Genomic DNA, 13,502 nt, shown 5'->3' with positions numbered 1-13,502 from the left:
CTGATATTCCTACTCAAGATTTCAACTATTATTTGTGTGCGAAGCTGCAATACTCAAGAGTTGGAATTCCATTCAATTGCCCAGAAAATACTAAAATTTGTGAACCAAATTGGTCGGTTTTAACTTTTAATACTTACCAAACTACCAAAGACAATTGAAATCACTAGTGCTTTCAATTGGGAATTTAGGGTTCCTTGCCATCTTCATCCTTCCCTAAATCATCATCCTTCCCATTTGCTCGATCTTCATCTTCACCATCTCCCAAAGCAACAGTTTCAGATGCTCTCTCTCCTCTCGCCCCCAAGAATACAGTCTACCAAATCGAAGCTCATCACCTCTGGTCCTGCCTCAAATTCCTTGTTCCTTTTTATTCCACTTTTGAAAAGCAAGAAATTTCAGTCAAACGAAGGTCAGTGGTTAGTGTTGTTGGTCAGCGCACTGAGAGTGAAGAGATGAATTGATTTGGTGGATTGAAAATATGGGATGGAGTTTCAATGGTGGATTGGGTTAAATGGGAGTGGAAGAAGAAATTAGAGAAAAAAAAAATAATTAAAACTCACAAAAAAAAAATAAAACCAAAAAAAATTCAAAGGTAAAGTGTGGTCAACGATAAAAATTGTATAGAACCGGTTACTTGGTATGAATACTGGTCAAAAGACTACTTTGAAGGCCCTAATTCGTAAAAAAAAATAATTCGCAAAAGCATCAAACATTAAGGCTGCAATTAATTCTATTTTAAATATATATTTGTACATAAGTGAAATTAGTATTATATGAAAATATTTTATGATTAAAACTACTATGTAGGATCAGATCGTAGAATCGTGTTATAATCCTATCACCTAAATTCTTTAGCTAAGTAGGATCGCATGATTCTACCACGTTAAGATCCTACCAACGTCCAGATCGCTCGCCTAAATTTGAACGATGATTCTGATAACTATTACCAGCATATATTTGAGGGTTATAACATAATATATTTGGGGTTATAACATAATATATTTGAAGTTATAATCCCCAAATATATGCTGGTATAACACCAAATGTATTATGTTATAGCCCCAAATATATTATGTGACTTTTCACATTTCACTTGACACGCGCGCTTTGCTCTTAATAGTAGTTTTTTTTTTTAAAATATTAACATAATTTAGATTCGGGCTAGACTTTTAAGAGTCATCTTTACAAAAGACAATCTCAATTAAGAATTTGTGATTAGCAAAAGGAAAATAAGAAATCAAAAAACATACGATTACTTCTTTTTAATTTTTTTTTCTTTCTATCTAAAAAGAGCACTCTTAACCTTGAAATTAGGCTTACTTAATAGTTACTCCAGTTAAGATTATTGGAGAAATTGAGTGAATGATTGAACTATTTTTGAGAGTTTTTGCTACTAACAATGTGATAAATAATACTCCTTCCAATTTAGTATATGTGTCTTTTCTTTTTATGGTCAAGTCATCTTAATTGTTTCATTTTTATTTTTAGTATGAGTTTTTAACTTTTATGCCCTTAGTAGCTTTACCGTATTTTCAATTATACCCTCCATTACCCATAATAATTTTCTTCCCTTACATTAAAAACCCATAATACCACTCTCTTTCCTACGCTTAGGGTCCCACTTTTGACTCTCCTTAAAATCCGTGAAAAGTCAAATGTAACTCTTAAGATGAATAGGAAGGAGTATATTATAAAACCATTTTTATTTGCAATACAATTAGTCATCAATCAAAATTAATATATTCGTGTGTACTAATAACTAACTACTATCACCTATTTTAAGCTAATCTAAATCAGTATTAAATATGAAATTTTCGATTAAGCCTTTCTTAAGTCCTTTTGATCAATTTAATTAATTTTAATAAAATTATTTTTTTTATTTTTTTTATGCTGACTTTGAAACATTTATAATAATATACAACATGCTTGCTTGACTTAACCAATTTATAAACAAAATACTTAGGAGTTTAATAATAAGCTACATAAAATATTTTATAGTAGTAATATTTTTTTCAACATTTACAATCTAATTTGTATGTTTGAATTAAAATAGTGCATTCATACATAACACAAGTTTTTATCTAATCTATGTATAAAGTGTCCTACAAAAAATATCTACTATGACATCTGATATCATAAATTTAAAAATAACAATGAAGCAAAAATGTAAATAAAATGAAAAATCTCAAAAGATTTATATGCTCATAAAAGTAGATCAATATTATTCCCAAAGAATAATTCAAAGATCTTAAATGGTTATGATTATAAAAGCATAAATCATTTAATTAGGGTATAATCTTTAATTTTATGATTTTATTTCTAAAAAAAGCTATGTCTATTTTTATTAATCGCTAATAATTAGAGTAATTAATGAGAATGAGAATGAGAATGATAATGATAATGATAATGATGTAATGAAATCTTTAAAATCACTAATGATTGAATTGGGGTACGAGTGACCAAATCCATCCCATCAAAATGTGTTGTGATATTGTGTATGAAAGGAAATTCTTCAAATTTTCTAGGGTCATTAATCTTAAAACACACTATAAATAGCTTCTAATATTCCAAATGTAAAATCATTTAGCTTTGCAAAACACATCAACTAAAATCCTCTCCTTTTTTCTTATATTGAAGCATTCAATATGAGATTCAATATTTTGTTATGTGTTTCGTTTCTTCTAGCTATTTTGCTCGGCCAAACAAGTTTTAGTGTCGGACATTTTGATTATGTAGATGCTTATATACCAACAACCTCGGATCAAAGCCCTGGTGCGGGACATGCAACACCACCACCATCACTTAGCTATATTAATGGATTTAGACCAACAACCCCCGGTCAAAGCCCTGGTGCCGGACATTCATCACCACCACCATCGCTTAGTTACGTGAATGGGTTCAGACCAACAACCCCCGGTCAAAGCTCTGGTGCGGGGCATCAAACACCACCACCATCAGTAAATTACATTAATGGGTTCAGACCAACAACCCCCGGTCAAAGCCCTGGTGCGGGGCATCAAACACCACCACCATCAGTAAATTACATTAATGGGTTCAGACCAACAACCCCCGGTCAAAGCCCTGGTGCGGGGCATCAAACACCACCACCATCAGTAACTTACATTAATGGGTTCAGACCAACAACCCCCGGTCAAAGCCCTGGTGCAGGACATATAACACCACCACCATCAGTAACTTACATTAATGGGTTCAGACCAACAACCCCCGGTCAAAGCCCTGGTGCGGGGCATCAAACACCACCACCATCAGTAACTTACATTAATGGGTTCAGACCAACAACCCCCGGTCAAAGCCCTGGTGCAGGACATATAACACCACCACCATCAGTAACTTACATTAATGGGTTCAGACCAACAACCCCCGGTCAAAGCCCTGGTGCTGGGCATCAAACACCACCACCATCAGTAACTTACATTAATGGGTTCAGACCAACAACCCCCGGTCAAAGCCCTGGTGCGGGGCATCAAACACCACCACCATCAGTAACTTACATTAATGGGTTCAGACCAACAACCCCCGGTCAAAGCCCTGGTGCGGGACATATAACACCACCAACATCAGTAACTTACATTAATGGGTTCAGACCAACAACCCCCGGTCAAAGCCCTGGTGCTGGGCATCAAACACCACCACCATCAGTAACTTACATTAATGGGTTCAGACCAACAACCCCCGGTCAAAGCCCTGGTGCGGGGCATCAAACACCACCACCATCAGTAACTTACATTAATGGGTTCAGACCAACAACCCCCGGTCAAAGCCCTGGTGCGGGACATATAACACCACCAACATCAGTAACTTACATTAATGGGTTCAGACCAACAACCCCCGGTCAAAGCCCTGGTGCTGGGCATCAAACACCACCACCATCAGTAACTTACATTAATGGGTTCAGACCAACAACCCCCGGGTGCAGGACATATAACACCACCACCAGCACTTATTTACATTGATGCACTCAGGCCGACAACCCCCGGTTGAAGCCCTGGTGCAGGAAACACATCACCACCACCACCCCTTAGTTACATAAATGCCTTCAAGCCGACAACCTCCGGTCGAAGCCCTGGTGCAGAAAACACATCACCACCATCCCTTAGTTACATAAATACCTTTGAGTGACAATGACACATAGCGTCGGCTGCTTGGATGCATGGTTTAGTGGGTACATTAATATCAGCAACCACATGCTAGTAGACATTCAATAAAGAACAAGTCTAAACTGGATTTTGTATGCTAAAAATGTGCTTTCTAGGATGTTGAAGCATCACTAGCAAGCATTTTGTTAAATACAAATATATATTAATTTCAGTTGTCTTTTCTTATTCATAGTATTTTCTTCTTGCAATAAATTGATGCTTTTTTGTTTTTTTTTTTGCTTGATTCTTCCTTAATCATTTTTTTACTGTTAATAAGAGGTATTAGCGGTTTGAGTTGTTTACTTAAGTAAAGGTAGTAATGGTTAGGTTGTGTGGATAGAAACATACAAACCCTAATTAAATGTCAACTAAATTTGAACATACAACTTACATAAGGTGAGTTTAAGGTATAAGGTAATAAAATAGTATGTATTTTTACTGATAAGTATAACCATTGAAAAATATTGACTATTATTATTAGATTGATAGACACTAAAATAGGGTGAAATAAGTTTATACAAGACTTTTACTTAAAGTATACACGCACAAGAACGCATTGTTATTTTTAAAAAATTTCAAGCCTTTGCTTTTAATTATGTTTTGTTAATTGATTATCATGTAAATTTAATATATATTATTATTTACATATATTTTTGTAATTTGATTAATAATTCTATTTTCTAAAAGTCTAAATCCAGTATTGTTAATTAATTATAATGTGTAAATGACTATATAAGTATATAGTAAATTTTTTTAGTGGTTGATTGATTGGCCTAAGGTGACATTTCAAGTACTGCAAGGAGACTTGAAATTTCAAAGTTGTACATTTATTTGAAAATTTTGCTACTTATAATAAAAAAAATTGAGAATTGTAGGTATAAATTTTAAATTTTCACAACTTAAGGTTTTATTTCAAGTAATACGTTATCTGACTTTGTTATTGTAAAGAAAGTTGTATATTTAAATATGTTCCAAACTTCCAAGACTGAAGTGGAATGGTTAATACTATCTATGCAAGAAAATTATTTAGAGTAATTATGGCTATACTATGAAACAAATATTAGGAGGCGAATCATCATTCTACTTAGTATATCCCACTCATAGAAAAAATATGGACAGAGTCTGGGGAGGAAAAGGCGGCGACAACTCATACTCATAAAGGAGAGTGCGGTCAAAAGAATCCCCCGGCTCTTAAAAAAAGGAGAAATAGCTAAACGGGAAAGATAAATTAAACACATATTACAAAAAAGAAAACAAAAAAAAATAATAATAAGAAACGAGAGAAGCAAGATGGCAAGAACACCAAAAGGTAAACTAAAAGGACATCACTAGTCTAAAATATGGATATGGCGCCTCCAACTACCCCTATTCCTAATCAGGCCGTCAGAGAGATTTCACTCATGTAAATCAACTTTTATTTACTTATCCCAAATTCTCCCGGATCTTCCTCAATTCCTCATACCCTCTCCTATAATATTTTCTATCCTCCTCACAAGGACGGCAAAAGTATTTCTCTGCACATGCACAGAACAAAAATTATAAACCTTTTGAACCTTTTAGTTTGAACAGAGATTATACATAATTTCATCAACTATGAATAATCCTTAAAAGGTCACTTATACAAGAATGTTGTTATTCAAATGTTGACTTTTTGTAGGTTAATTACCATAAAAAATATCTAAATATATGTTAATAATCAGAAGGTAATATAAGAAAATCAAAAATAAAGCTTACTTGTTTTTTTTAATTATTTTTTTTATATTTTATTTTTTTCAACTATTAAAATTGGAATTATTGACAATTAATTAATTAAAAGATTAGATTACTAAATAAAATTTAGTAAATAGTTGAATTATTCTGCATTATTTTTTCTTTTACTAAAGTAATACATTAAATATTTTATAGCCATTTTCAAACATTTGCATACAATTTATCGTCTATAAAAATTAACACATTGATGGGTACTAATAACTAAGTATAATCACCTACTATTAGTTAACCAAATTAAATCAATACAAAATAAAAAAATTCCCATTGATCCTGTTTGATTTTTTTTAATTATAGCATTCTTATTGCTTAATAACATAACTTGAAACAATAATTTTCCATCGATGAATTTGAAAATAATTATAATCGAATACAATACATGCTTGCTAAACCTAATTAACCTATTCATAAACAAGTATGAGTTAAATATTTTACCTATAATATTAATAATAAGCTACATAAACATTCAATAATTATTTTTCATCATTTTTGCAATTTAATTTGTATCTTTTAGTCAAAAATAATGCATACATTCCACGGGCATTTATCTATTCTATGCATACTTATCAAATACACCATGTACACTACTAATATTATGGAGTATGATAATTTACCCTATAAAAAAGTTAAATTTAGAATCATAAATTTGAATATAATGTCCATAGGATAAAAATGTAAATAAATGTAAAATCTCAAAGATTTATATGCTACTAATAAGAGTTGATCACAATCTCAAATAATAATACAAAGATCTTAAATAGTTATTATTATTATTAGAGTAAATCATTTACTTAAGGTATAATCTTTAATTTTATGATTTTATCTCCCAAAAAACTATATTGATTATATTATATTGCAAATAATTGTAGCAATTAATGATAGTATGTTCATAAAAGGATTCTATAAGTGTACAAGATTATGATGTAATGAAATCCTTAAAATCACAAATGATTGTATTAAAGGAAATTTATTGTGATATTGTGTATGAAAGGAAATTCTTCAATTTTTTTAGGGTTATTAGTTTTTAAACACACTATAAATAGCTTCTAATATTACAAATGCAAGACCATCTCGCTTTGCAAAACACCTAAATCCCCGCCTTTTTTCTTATATTGAAGCATTAGATATGGGAGTCAATAAGTTGTTATTTGTCTCGTTTCTTCTAGCTATTTTGTTTAGCCTAACAAGTTATGTTTCAGGACATTTTGATTATGTAGATGCTTATAGACCAACAACCCCGGGTCAAAGCCCTGGTGCGGGACATGCAACACCACCACCATCACTTAGCTATATTAATGGGTTTAGACCAACAACCCCCGGTCGAAGCCCTGGTGCCGGACATTCATCACCACCACCATCGCTTAGTTACGTGAATGGGGTCAGACCAACAACCCCCGGTCAAAGCCCTGGTGCGGGGCATCAAACACCACCACCATCAGTAAATTACATTAATGGGTTCAGACCAACAACCCCCGGTCAAAGCCCTGGTGCAGGACATATAACACCACCACCATCAGTAACTTACATTAATGGGTTCAGACCAACAACTCCCGGTCAAAGCCCTGGTGCGGGGCATCAAACACCACCACCATCAGTAACTTACATTAATGGGTTCAGACCAACAACCCCCGGTCAAAGCCCTGGTGCGGGGCATCAAACACCACCACCATCAGTAACTTACATTAATGGGTTCAGACCAACAACCCCCAGTCAAAGCCCTGGTGCAGGACATATAACACCACCACCATCAGTAACTTACATTAATGGGTTCAGACCAACAACCCCCGGTCAAAGCCCTGGTGCGGGGCATCAAACACCACCACCATTAGTAACTTACATTAATGGGTACAGACCAACAACCCCCGGTCAAAGCCCTGGTGCAGGACATATAACACCACCACCAGCACTTATTACTTATGTTAATGGGTTTAGGCCAACAACCCCCGGACAAAGTCCTGGTGCGGGACATATAACACCACCACCATCAGTAAATTATGTAAATGGATTTAGACCTACAGCTCCCGGTCAAAGTCCTGGTGCAGGACATTCATCACCACCACCATCCGTTGTTGCTCTTTTGGCGTGACCATAATACACATGATAGCGTCCGCTGCTTAATTAATGATTTTATTGATGTAATAATGTGGCAACGACATGCTTGACATTAGAACCGATCTGGAATGTATTTTTTATTTTAAAAAATGTGCATGTTTAATTATCACCAGCAAGCCACTATTTTACAAATTAAATATATATAAATTTCTGCAGTCTTTTCTTATTTATAGTATTTTCTTCATTACTATATGCATTTTTTTTAAAATATTTTTTCCCTTAATTAGTACTTTAATTATAACATTTATTCTTAATTCGAGATACTTATATATATTAGACAGGTATGTTGCAAGAAGTGAAATTTCAAAGATGCATGACAAAAAAAATTAGTATAAAAATATGAGAATTGAAGATATAAATTTCTAAATTTGAAGTCACTAACTTAAGGTTTTATTTCATTAAATGGTACTTTTTTTATATGTATGCAATTTAAATTACCTATATTACATGCATTAGACGCTTTTTAGTTGACTAATATTCGTCTTTTTTAAATATTATTTGATCACATATAAATGACAGTTGAATATTATTATAGGAAACTTAGTGATTGATTATTCTATGAGATTTTTTATTCTACTAAAATACAAAATATATTTTTATAACCATTTTCAAATATTTGACATACAATTTACCATCTATCAAAATTAACAAATTCGTGCGTACCAATATCTATCACCTATTTTAATCTAATTTAAATCAATACAAAATATAAAATTTCTAATTAATCCCATTTAATTAACTCCTTCCATTCTATTTTAATTTTTCAAATAATATAATTTTTGTTGTTAATTTACCTTTCTTGAAAATTTTATATTTCATGATGGATTTTGAAACATTTATAATCATTCACAACATGTTTATTTAATCTAATTACTTTTTTTTTGAAATGTTAATCTAATTACCTATTTATATAAACAAGTAAGAATTTAATATTTGAAGTTTTTTTTTGAAATGAGTTATCGTCTTTGTTACTTGTTTCTCTAATCCAAGGAGAGTTTGGTATTAAACTTCAATATGATAGAAACAGATATAGAATTTTCGAAACAAATTAAAAAGTGGAAGCAATATTTAAAAAAATAAAAGCTTAGCAATGTGCATAAAAAGAAAATGAAATTAAACATGTGCACAAATAATAGTCTAAACAATATTTTTAAGAAACAAAATTCTGGTATAAATGTCCAGCAATAATATGCGCACACAAATTAATTCATCAAGTTCTCATTGAATTAGTATCCTCATAAAAAAAACGTTCTAAAAACTACTAAGTTAAAATATGACTTTAAAATAAAAGCTAGCATAACTGCATAAAAACTCAGCCTAAAAGAAAAAAATATACGCTAATAACAAAACATTCAAACTAAAGTTTCACAAACAATAACTTAAATATAAATGAGTGAAGTTAATTATTAAAATCAGTTGATATAAATCAATTCATATTAATAAATTATTTCAACTAACTAGTTCATAAAACACTAACATTAAATCGTTTGACCTTTCAATTTACTATTTACATTAAAATAAGCTAAAATTACTGAAAAAGCTAATTTGCGAAATAGCCTGACTCTTATTTGCATAAGCATCAATTGTTTTAGACATAAGCACAATTATTTTTTTTGGAGAAGTCACTAGTATACTCCACATATTGCCAACCTAGTGCTTGGTCCACCAATTCAACAAAAGTAAAAAATAAAAAAAATAAAAATAAAAAACTTAACATCATAAATAACTTTTATGAAATCTTTCCCCTTAATGTTTGCTTGCTCCTCAACCACACACAAGTAGAGTATCAATATCAATCCCAATCTAAAATCAAAAAATCTTTCCATCCCTACTTTAGATTGGGACATTAAAAATTAGCTCCAAGTATTGGAAAAAATTGCTAAAAATTAAAGTACTAAACTATATGGATAATGGGTATGATTAAAATTATTAAAAAATTGAAAATTATAATACCTAAAATGAAAATATTACAGTATGCACAAACTAAAATAAAAAGTAGAGAAAATTCTATGAAACTACCTATTCTATACCTGAATTTGCAAAAAACTACCTTATCTAATTTTTTTTGCAAAAAACTACCTTATGTAATACTTTTGTTTGCAAAAGACTACCTTCTAACGGATTTGAGAGTTCGACCGTCAAAACTAACCTTTGACTATCACGTGTGACGCACGTGACCCTTTAATAAGCAAGATTTTCTCCCTCTTAAATCGAAATTACACCAAACTATGAGCCGCCATTGTTGCACATCCACAACAACAAACCAGTATAGTATACTACTATTATTTCTCTGCATAATCTCAACTTCTTTATTGCAAATTGTGGATGCGCAACGACAATCGAGTGATGATGATGATTATGAGTTAAAAGGAAATAAAGTAAGTCCATCAATGGCTTTAATTGTTATTGTTTTAGTTCTAGGTTTTTTCATTACTGGATGCATTGCTATTTACATCCAACAATGTTCCGATAATTCTTCAAATGGTGATCCGGCTGCTTTTGTTAGAAATGAAAATTTGTTAAGAGCTCAAATCCGTGGACTCGATCAATCCGTAATAGAAACATTTCCGACATTTTTATACGCCGATGTGAAGGATTTGAAATTCGGTAAAGAGTCACTGGAGTGCGCTATTTGCCTTAATGAGTTTCAGGAAGATGAAACACTGTGTACCGAGGTCACACTCGACGGGTCATTCACTGAGTCAACCCGGTGAGAATCGTGACCGATTCACATTGAGGTTACCGGATGAAGTTCGAAAACACCTTATAGTGGCTCAACCGAAGCTGAAACGGACAATTAGCTTAGTGGCCTTACCTCGAGTTTCAAGCTCAAAACGCGGCTATCGAAGAAGAAGGGGAATAATTTTGACCGAAGCAGCAGAGGGAGAAAATGGCTGGGAATGTCTGAAATGAAGAAGGAAGGTTTGCTTATTAAAGGGTCACGTGCGTCACACGTGATAGTCAAAGGTTAGTTTTGACGGTCAAACTCTCGAATCCGTTAGAAGGTAGTCTTTTGCAAACAAAAGTATTACATAAGGTAGTTTTTTGCAAAAAAAATTAGATAAGGTAGTTTTTTGCAAATTCAGGTATAGAATAGGTAGTTTTATAGAATTTTCTCTAAAAAGTATTGTAATTTCATAAAGGACGGAACGATTACTATTCAAAAAATTAAAAAAAAAAAAAAAAAAAAAAAAAAACCATTATACATTACATAAAAAAAAGGAAAAAATACAAAATACAAATCTACTCCGTATCCGACGGCAAATGCGAAGAATGAAGAACATCTCCACCGCCATTAATGGCGGAAGAACTCTGACTACCTCCAATGGCGAGATTTTCAAGACCAGGTTTCAATTCCCTATTACAGAATTCTTCATATTCTCCTTTATCCCCACCTTGTTTTTTAACCTCAACAACACACAAAGACGGCGTTAACTCAAAAATCTCTGCCTGAAGCGTTAACGGACCTTTTACACCTTCCGTAGAACCTTCTAGACTCACTCTACAATCCTTCTTCCTGACCGTAAAACTAACCACCTTCGCAATTTCCTCCAGTTTTGAAATTATAGTCGAAACCGGAGCTCCGGATACGTATCTGGATCCACCTTCACCATCATCAAATAACCCAGATAAATCAAACCCTTTTGAAAAAGAAATGATATCAAACGCATTTAAACTCGCCGGACGAGGTAATCCGGGTACGGGTTTTCTCTGTGGTTGAAACCCAGATTCGGAATCGGATTCAGACATGGAATCGAAATCATCGATAATGGAGGAAGAAGAAGAAGTACACAGTTTATTATCTTCAATATAGAATTTAACATTCTGAAACCCTTTTTTGAACCATTTGTTTTCCATAACTTCTGGGATTGTAATCCTTTTTTGTGGGTTTGTATCAAGTAATCTTAAAAGCAATTTAACCAAATCAGGGGAAAACCATCTGGGACAACGAAATTCACCTTTATAAATCTTACGATACATAGACATAATATTGGGATCATGAAATGGTAGATAACCCGCCATTAAAACAAACAAAATAACTCCACAAGACCATAAATCTACCTTTGCAGCATCATACCCTTTTCTAGCAAGAACTTCTGGAGCAACATAAGCAGGGGTCCCACAAAATGTATGAAACAATCCATCCTGTTGAATTTGATCGGAAACAGCACTTAAACCGAAATCAGAAACTTTTAAATCGCCATTTTCATCAAGTAGAAGATTTTCTGGTTTTAAATCACGATGATATACACCTCTAGCATGACAAAATCCAACGGCGGAAATCAATTGTTGGAAATATTTTCTTGCTACATCTTCTTTTAATCGACCTTTTGCAACTTTATTGAAGAGTTCTCCCCCTTTTACATATTCCATAACGAAGAAGATTTTCGATTTTGTCGCCATAACTTCGAATAATTTGACGATGTTAGGGTGGCGAACACGGCGGAGGATTGAAATTTCGCGTTTGATATGTGACATTAAACCCCCTTTCATGATTTTTTCTTTGTCGAGGACTTTGATTGCGACGCTTTCATCGGTTTTGACGTTTTTGGCTAAGTAGACTTTAGCGAAGGTTCCATGGCCTAAAAGTTTGCCCAATTCGTACCGCCCCAGAAGAAGACCTTTTGGGGAAGAAGGTTCTTTCAACTTCTTTGTTGGGGCGGCCGTAGCCATTGATGAAGGATTGAATCTTCTGGGATTATTCAAATGGGTTTTTTTTTGTTTTTTTTTTTGATTGAATTTTGAATTGTAGGAAGAATTGGTTGGCAATGGCAATGGCAATGGAGGAAGGTGATGATTGATTTTGGTTACCGAAAAATAGGAGGATTTTTTATAGTGAAAAATAAAAGAAAAAGAAAGAAGAAAACGGTAACGGTAACGGTAACGGGGAAGGGGGAAGAGTAAGTCGGTGAGGTAAGGGAAGATGATTTAAGAGAAGACAGCTGGGGAGATCGTAGAGCTTGTGACTTTGTGAGTTGTGTTTAGCCTCAAAGTTTTATGATTTGTGTTCATTTGTAATTTGCCTACAATTTTGTACGGCGTATCATCATCAAATAGCTTAATAGCTGTTGACCCAATTCTAATATATTAAAACAAATAAAAAGAATCTTCTCTTTGTATATTTTTTATTTTAGTTTATTCAGCTAAATTTTTGGTATATATTTTTTACTTTTAGTCATGGTTTATTTTAATTTTTATTTATATATTTAATTTTTTTTAATAGATGATCTATTTTATTGATTGTTTTCTAATAGTTTCATTTATAAATATATTGACTCCTAAATATCCGATATGAGAGAGGGAGGTGAGATTATGGTGGTTCGGATTACTAGTTATGCTAGAAGCAAATATATAGTATGTTGGATTTTTTGATAATAATTCAAAGGTTAAATTATTTGTAAGGATTTAGTAAAAGATTGGATTTTATTCAACTTTTCGCTTTATTTTATTTTCTTTGACTCTTAT

General features: G+C 32.7%; 3 protein-coding genes across 3 annotated transcripts; 2 read left to right on the top strand and 1 right to left on the bottom strand.

The window, feature by feature from the left end:
* The first annotated feature begins 2,645 nt into the window (after positions 1 to 2,645).
* LOC130815722 (leucine-rich repeat extensin-like protein 5) lies at positions 2,646 to 3,974 on the top strand. The gene has a single exon (XM_057682206.1). It carries the CDS (start codon positions 2,646 to 2,648, stop codon positions 3,972 to 3,974), a length of 1,329 nt encoding a protein of 442 aa, XP_057538189.1.
* A 3,076-nt stretch (positions 3,975 to 7,050) lies between these two features.
* Positions 7,051 to 8,010, top strand: LOC130815721 (precursor of CEP9-like). Its single transcript, XM_057682205.1, has one exon. It carries the CDS (start codon positions 7,051 to 7,053, stop codon positions 8,008 to 8,010), a length of 960 nt encoding a protein of 319 aa, XP_057538188.1.
* Positions 8,011 to 11,123: 3,113 nt separating this feature from the next.
* LOC130814754 (CBL-interacting serine/threonine-protein kinase 12) lies at positions 11,124 to 13,057 on the bottom strand. The gene has a single exon (XM_057680936.1). It carries the CDS (start codon positions 12,708 to 12,710, stop codon positions 11,280 to 11,282), a length of 1,431 nt encoding a protein of 476 aa, XP_057536919.1. The 5' UTR covers positions 12,711 to 13,057; the 3' UTR covers positions 11,124 to 11,279.
* Positions 13,058 to 13,502: the final 445 nt, after the last annotated feature.

The sequence above is a fragment of the Amaranthus tricolor genome, chromosome 6 (genome assembly GCF_026212465.1).
Source record: "Amaranthus tricolor cultivar Red isolate AtriRed21 chromosome 6, ASM2621246v1, whole genome shotgun sequence".
NCBI classification, from domain to species: domain Eukaryota; kingdom Viridiplantae; phylum Streptophyta; class Magnoliopsida; order Caryophyllales; family Amaranthaceae; genus Amaranthus; species Amaranthus tricolor.
This window is presented reverse-complemented; position numbering and strand designations above follow the sequence as displayed.

Excerpts from the sequence above, each read along its gene's own strand:
- LOC130815722 (XM_057682206.1), top strand. The coding sequence starts at position 2,646 with ATGAGATTCAATATTTTGTTATGTGTTTCGTTTCTTCTAGCTATTTTG.
- LOC130815721 (XM_057682205.1), top strand. The coding sequence starts at position 7,051 with ATGGGAGTCAATAAGTTGTTATTTGTCTCGTTTCTTCTAGCTATTTTG.
- LOC130814754 (XM_057680936.1), bottom strand. The coding sequence starts at position 12,710 with ATGGCTACGGCCGCCCCAACAAAGAAGTTGAAAGAACCTTCTTCCCCA.